The sequence below is a fragment of the Populus euphratica genome, unplaced genomic scaffold (assembly GCF_000495115.2).
Source record: "Populus euphratica unplaced genomic scaffold, PopEup_1.0 scaffold125.1, whole genome shotgun sequence".
Classification (NCBI taxonomy): domain Eukaryota; kingdom Viridiplantae; phylum Streptophyta; class Magnoliopsida; order Malpighiales; family Salicaceae; genus Populus; species Populus euphratica.
In genome coordinates this window covers 541,749-549,581 of record NW_011500014.1, presented here as the reverse complement: position 1 = coordinate 549,581, position 7,833 = coordinate 541,749, and the positions used below count along the sequence as shown (strand labels likewise).

The 7,833-nt window shown below is 33.4% G+C and overlaps 1 protein-coding gene across 1 annotated transcript; it reads left to right on the top strand.

Annotated features, from left to right (window-relative positions):
• The first annotated feature begins 1,371 nt into the window (after positions 1 to 1,371).
• On the top strand, positions 1,372 to 4,066 carry LOC105141614 (Protein kinase superfamily protein). The gene has a single exon (XM_011048883.1). The coding sequence runs from the start codon at positions 1,454 to 1,456 to the stop codon at positions 4,055 to 4,057; it is 2,604 nt and encodes an 867-aa protein (XP_011047185.1). The 5' UTR covers positions 1,372 to 1,453; the 3' UTR covers positions 4,058 to 4,066.
• The last annotated feature ends 3,767 nt before the right edge of the window (positions 4,067 to 7,833 follow it).

The window sequence follows — 7,833 nt, the reverse complement described above, 5'->3', positions numbered from 1 at the left end:
AGTCAGCAGAACCAACAGTTGTCCCATTTTATTTCTCCACGTTTCTATTTGTTGGGAAAACTAAAAACAAATAATAGAACACCAATTTACCCTGATCAATTCATAATTTATAAGTTTCAATTATTTTTTCTCTTTGTACAATCAAAATCAGGATCAAAGAATCAATAAATATAAAACAACAATCACACAAATCAACACCAAGATTTTTACGTAGAAAACTCCATGTAGGAAAAACCACGAGATCATAGTCCATCTAAAAACTTCTACTATCAATAAATAATGGGTTCATAATTGTTCCTTTTTAGATTCAACTAAGAGCTACAACATATATATCATTAAGAACAACTTATTCTTGGAATACAACAAGATTAAAGAGAAGTATTTGAGAAAAACTCACAATACTGACAATCATGTTTTTTATCAAAATAGTTAGCTTTCATACCACTAATCTTAGATTTAACCGTTTAGAATGAAGAGTAATGTATCTAGAAACTGCTATCAAAATTTCAGCGAAATCCAATAATGAACGAGTTGGAAAATAAAAAATGAAAACAGATAGTGTAATTGCCTCAACTTCTTTTCTTTTTCTCAATTATCTTCTCTCTTATGTTAAAAAATGCTACTATCTTTTACAATAACAAACACATTTAAATCAAAGAGTCAGCCAACTCCTCTTTTCTTAATTAATGTAATGGTCTCATCATTATATCGTGTAGTACCACACACAATATTATTTTTAATTATTTCAAAATGTTTTATTTTTTATTAGACTTGTAAAAACCATATGTATTTGAACATAAACAAGATTTGGTATAAGTTAAAACATTTAAAGATAAAGAACACCGTAAATAAAAAAATGATTCTTAAAATATTTAATTTTATATCAAAAGATGATAACAAAGGAATGACAATAAAAGGTTGGAGTAAATTGGGATGATGTGGTATTATATTTATTGCCTTTTTTTTTTAATTTTTATAAAAACGGGGCGAACAAATTTCAAGAGTTCAAATCCATACGTAAAGGGCATTAGCAGCAAGCAGGAACATGGCTAAGCAGTAAGCAGAAGTAGTGGTGAGGGTGATTAGTTGATTATGAATATAAAACATTGGTTTGCAGGCATTTATGATTGTTTTTTCTGCTGCTGTTGTTGGTAGTAGTAGTGGCATACAAGGTTCAACGCGTAGCTCGCTATTAAGCTTTAAGGATCATTTTTCTTACCAAGTCTTCCCTCTTACTGCCCATCCAATCCAAATATTATAACATAACAACCCTGCACGTCCTTCCCTTGCCCGCTCCCATCTATCTTCTCTTTATTTGTTCAACTTCGCAGCCATTTTATTACGTGCAAAGCTAAATCCCCCTTCAAACACAATCCAATGTCACCACCACTGCTGCTGCGGCCACCGTTTTGCTAACAAGCAACATTACCCTTTCCTACACCACCTCTAGAGAATGGAAGGCCGACAGAACTGGCCGATCTCCTCCCTTTCACTGCTTTTACTTTCCAATCTTCTTTTCGTCCTTGTGAACTCCACTTCCGCAATAAACTCTTCTTCTGTGGCTGCATACACACCTCCGGATAACTATCTAATTGATTGTGGATCACCGCAGGATACCAAGCTTGATGATGGCCGAACCTTCAAATCTGATTCTTCCTCGCGGAGTTACCTTGAAACCAGTGAAGATGTACAAACTTCTGTCGATTCCATTTCCGTGAAAGTGTTTTCTGTCTCTTCTTCTGCGCTCCCTTTATTTCGCAGTGCTAGGATTTTGACGGCTGTTTCAAAATATACATTTTACATCACTCGTCCAGGGTGGCATTGGGTTCGTTTTTATTTTCACCCGCTTCCTCACCCTGTATACAATCTAACCAGTGCTGTTTTCAGTATCACCACTGATGAGGTTGTCCTTTTACATGACTTCTTTGTCAAAGATAACTCCACACTGGTTTTCAAGGAATACCTCTTTAATGTTTCCGGTGATAGATTCTCCCTCCTTTTCAAGCCCAAGGAGAGATCTTTTGCATTCATCAATGCCATCGAAGTTGTGTCAGCCCCTGACGGTCTTATCTCTGATTCTGCATCCACAGTTCCCCAAGGTGGAACTTTAAATGGTTTGTTTCAGCATGCTTTTGAAGTGTGTTATCGGTTGAATGTTGGAGGACCAACCATAACTCCAATGAATGATACCTTGTCAAGGACATGGCTGCCTGATACCCCATACAACGTCTTTCCCCAAGGAGCGCAGAATGCATCCATTATTCCCAGTGCTGTCAAATACCAGCAAAGTGGAGCTACTCCATATATCGCACCGAACTGGGTTTATGCAACTGCTGATGAAATGGCAGAATCTGAGACGCTGCAACCAAACTTCAATCTGACATGGCAGATGAATGTTGATCCTGGATTTTCGTACTTGATCAGAATGCACTTCTGTGACGTTGTCAGCCAGGCCCTTAATGATTTGTACTTCAACGTGTATATAAACAGCATGATGAGTGTATCAGGTCTTGATCTTTCTTCCATAAACAATGCCCTTTCAACTGCATATTATACAGATTTTGTGCTCAATGCCTCGTCCATCAGGAATGGTTCCGTCAGGGTTCAGGTTGGCCCTGCTTCCGGCATGCAGTCAGGCATCTCTAATGCTATTCTTAATGGATTGGAGGTCATAAAGATTAGCAACTCAATGAGGAGCTTGGATGGTTTATTTGGCGTTGATGGATCATCAGGTGGAGGACGTCCAATGAAGATTGTTGCGGGTGTTGGGCTTGCAATGGGGGCGACAGCAATGCTGTTACTTGCAATTGTGTGCATCCGGTGGCAACAGGGGCCTCGAGATTGGGAGAAGAGAAACAGCTTCTCGTCATGGCTCCTTCCTCTCCACACCAGCCAATCTTTTTTCTCGACCAGCAAGAGCAGCTCGAGGAGATCAAGCATTTTCGGTTCCCGGACAAGCAAAAGTGGTTATTCTAGCTACTTTTCTAATCAAGGTCTTGGCCGGTACTTCAGTTTTAGTGAATTGCAGAATGCCACACAAAACTTTGATGAGAAGGCAGTGATTGGAGTTGGTGGGTTTGGAAAAGTTTATCTTGGAGTGTTTGAAGATGGAACAAAGATGGCAATAAAACGAGGGAACCCAGGATCAGAGCAGGGCATAAACGAGTTCCAGACAGAAATACAAATGCTTTCCATGCTAAGGCATCGCCACCTTGTATCACTTGTTGGCTTCTCAGACGAACAATCAGAGATGATTCTTGTTTATGAGTACATGGCTAATGGCCCGCTTCGTGACCACATCTATGGCTCAAAAAAAGCCCCTTTGTCATGGAAACAACGACTTGAGATTTGCATTGGTGCAGCTCGAGGTTTGCATTATCTGCACACCGGTGCAGCACAAGGCATCATCCACCGCGATGTAAAAACCACAAATATACTTGTTGATGAGAATTTGGTTGCGAAAGTATCAGACTTTGGGCTTTCCAAAGCTGCACCAATGGAACAACAGTATGTGAGCACTGCCGTGAAGGGTAGCTTTGGATATCTTGATCCTGAGTACTTCAGGAGACAGCAGCTTACTGAGAAATCTGATGTTTATTCGTTTGGAGTGGTTTTGTTTGAGGTTTTATGTGCAAGGCCTGTAATAAACCCGGCATTACCAAGAGAGCAGGTGAATTTGGCTGAGTGGGCAATGCAGTGTCACAGGAAGGGAGTGCTTAACAAGATAATTGATCCACATATCGCCGGAAGTATCAACGAAGAATCACTGAAAACATTCGTGGAAGCTGCGGAGAAGTGTTTAGCAGAACATGGTGTTGACAGGCCTGGCATGGGAGATGTATTGTGGAACCTAGAATATGCCTTGCAGCTTCAGGAGAGTTCCTCTCAAACTCAAACAGATCTTCCAGAGGATAAAAGCACCAGTCACATTATTGCGTTTGAAAAGCCAAATGGAAAAGTTTGTGGAGGAGACTCTGGTGTTTCTGTCAGTGATGATTCTCAAGTAACTGTTACTTCTCCTTTATTCTCTCAGATTGAGGATTTTCAGGGAAGGTAAGAAACTGATTACGAATTAAACAGCTAAATAAATGGTAGCAGCATGCACTTGTTGGTGGGTATATCTACGTCTCTATGCATGAGCATGACCGTAGCTACTCTCGGAAAAGTCCTAAACGTCGGCCAACATAGATGCGGTGGGAATTTTTCCAACAAAAAAAAAACCCTTTATTTCTTTATTATTATTTTTTTCAGCATACTAAACTGGGTTGTTTGTAGATGATTCTGCTGGGCAGACCTGATTGCTTCTTATTTATCATTTTTTTATTTTATTTTTTTCCCTCTAAAGCGTCGTGTTTGGTTGTTTAATTAGTAATAGGGCATCATCTTGTATAATAAATAGCACTCGACCAATGATCCAATGTTCCCATGATTATTATCCATTCATCAAGTAAAAAAAACTGGAATTCAGATGACTTTGTGACTTTAAGAACAGCGGTCTATCCAAGCAGAAGAGTCTAATTTTTCAGATTTATTATTAGTAGCAACCAGCAAGTTGCTCGCACGTTGTTGCAAATCTGCGTTTAAGATGCTTAAACTTATAAGCAATTAAAGGTTCAATTCGAATGTGGAAATAATGTGAAAGCAGAAAACCTCTTTTGTGTTTTTTTAAAATTTGAATTGTTTTTAAAAATTATTTTTATTATATTTTTTTAATTTTTTTGATTTGTTGATATTAAAATAAAATTTTAAAAAAATATATTTTGATTTATTTTAAAAAAAATTAAAAATAATTAATTACCCTTGAAAATCTTGAAATTTTCTGTTTTTTTTTTTTTTTAATTCAATGAGGTCTAGTTAGAAAATATTTAGCAAGGTTTCAGTGCTATCTTAATTTGAATAAAATATCTACTTCATTTTAATGTAGAGATTTTAGAGACAAAAGACTTTCAATAGAAAAACTTTTCCATTACTAAAAGTTTTGTTCAAAAGAAATGAATTTAGTTAATTTTTTTTAGTATTTAAATTGATATTGTAAAATTAATTAAAAAATTACTAAACATTTTCTTTTTTCGTAGATACGGTTTCCTCGTTCTAGATATCATATTGCATAATTATATTATTTATTAAGGCTTTGATTTTACATTTAACTCTTTTATTAAAAATAATGCAGTTTTTTTTATTTGAATATTAATATTATATTCTTAATTTTAAGATTGTGAGATAATTTTACTCTTTACATAGACTTTAACATCATATAATATTTGTTATTCTTAATTATATAAATTTCATAATAAAAATTTAAGTTTCTTAATTTTAAGATTATATTTCATTTAAAAAGATATTTTTTGTTTTATTTTTATTTTTTAATATTTTGTTACCAAAATGATTTTCAAAATTATACAAAAAATAAGGGTGTTTATCAAAATAACAAATAAGTAAAAAATAAAAGTTGATTGATTCATCTATCTTGTATATTAAATATATTCTCTCATATACCCTTTTAAGAATTTTCACTCTCATATGCCCTCATATATTCATCTTACATGCTCTTTTATAATTTTTAGATGAAAAATTATTCCTACTACCCGCACAATAAAAAATTAAAAAACCTTGAGAAATTGAAAAACCTAAAGAAAAAATATCTAAATTGTAAAATCTTAAAAATGAAAAAAATTCCATTTTTGAAAAACATAAAAAGATAAAACTAACTTGTAAAATCTTAAAGAATATGATTATGACAATGAAACAATTTTTTGCAAGACATGGGTTCTTAAAACGTTTCATTAGCTTCCAATTATTTTTATAAATTATTTCAATATTTTGGGATTTCTAAGTTTAATATTCCAGGTTTTCTAATTTGTTATTTTTATTTTGTAAATTTACTTTTTGAGCTTTTCAAGTTTAGGTTCTTGAAATTTAATTTCATTTTTATATTTTAATTTTCTTTCTTAGTGCGTGTTTTATTGGCACATAAACACTATTCTATGAACAATATAAAACCGAGTTACCGATGGAAATATATCGTCGGTCAAAATTTTGTTAAAAATTTGGTATACATTGGTAATTCTATCGATGTTTAAAATTATCAACAGAATAACTAATACAATATCGGTGCCACATAAATAAAATAGACTACCAAGACCATGTAAGTCAATCCATTGATAAATATTACGAATGTAATCTCCACTATACCGTCAAAAAAATCGTTGATGGACTAGGCGATAGAATTGGCAACAGAACTTAGTCGCTAAATCCATCATGAAATCCGTCAAAGAGTCCAAGATTTCTCAACAATTTTGTAATCTTATGACAAAATAGCTTTTCTTTTGCCGGCGGATTCTTCTTGTATGTCGGTATTTTATTAAAAAATTGTAATTATTTTGTTTTTTGTTTTTTTAAGTTATGTACTTATTAAATAAAAAAATCACAATTAAATCAAACCAAATGAAACACTAACATTAAAATCTTATTATTTCAATATTTATTTCACAACAATAAATACATCTCTACACAGTTAAAGATGGAGGTGAATGAGAGGAATCTCAAACCGAAAGAACCAGAATGAGGAGGACAATGTGAAGATATATATTCCATCATTTTCTCCCAATTTTATTTTCTTTCTTCTTCTAATTTGGCTTTCATTTTCTCTTTTATTTTGGCTATCCTCAAACTATTCCAGGACTTTTAACTCAAATTCCAATGTTAATTGGCTTAGGCTAGATTGTTGTGTTTCTATAGTTAAAAGTAGTATGACAAGACCTTATTTCTCTAGCCGATGTCATATACATCCTGTAAACCCAATCCATGTCGGGTCCATCAGTTACTCCAACCTCCAACCACAATTGAGGATTGTGAGGATAATGGATGAAAATGTCTACACCATGATTTTCAAATATTGTAGCGTTGTATGCTTCTTACAAAACAAAACCAAAAGTCAATTATAATTTTAAAAATTATAGAAATTACAAGATTAAAAAAAAAACTTACAATGAATGCCTCAGCTATGCTATCTATAAATTTCTTCATCCACCTTCCTTACATGAGTTTCCTCTTATAACTCCATCATTGTAGGCTCGAGCTTAAGCTATTGTTCCTACAAAATAAATATGTTGTAAGAAGATATAACAAATAAACATCATATTAAAAAAAAGAATAAAATAATTCCAGAATTTTACTAGGCACATTGCATGGTTGACAAATGAGAGAGATCCACCAGTGTGTAGGCCATCGAACCATTTATTTCTTTGTTTTGGTTTTGTGACCCAAATCAGAAACTTTTAAAACTTCTCCCAGTCATTCTATGTGACGTGACTCGGTCTATGCTTCTTTCATACCTCAACATCATTAGAGCTAGCTCAATTTTTTGTATATTTATGGATATAATACCATAAATCTTGTAATTTAGTACAAAAACATTTGTTAAATAAAAATGAGATTTTGAGAATTTTAGATTATAAGCTCTAATATAAAATTTGTCTAATAATTACTTAGCTGTGTTGTGGTTTTCCCACACTTTTGTTTTCTCTTTTCCAATAATTATTTTTCTTGCATTTTCAATTTATATATTATTATTACGACATTTCACATTATGCATCATAACATGCATAATTCTTTTCATACTTAAGTACACAAATATGAATGTAAAATTCAACATGAATGATTTTATATAATTTTAATAAAGTTTTTAAAGAGTTTCCTCTATACAGGGCTCTCTCCAAAATATCATCTCGCTAATTTCTTGCATATAATTAACACCACACAGCACAAACATTCATCACAACACAAGTAGCCTCAAGCGTACCACCAATCAATTTAATTTTTATTCATATAGTG

Bases quoted from the DNA above. Each gene is read 5' to 3' on its own strand.
- LOC105141614 (XM_011048883.1), top strand. From the start codon at position 1,454: ATGGAAGGCCGACAGAACTGGCCGATCTCCTCCCTTTCACTGCTTTTA.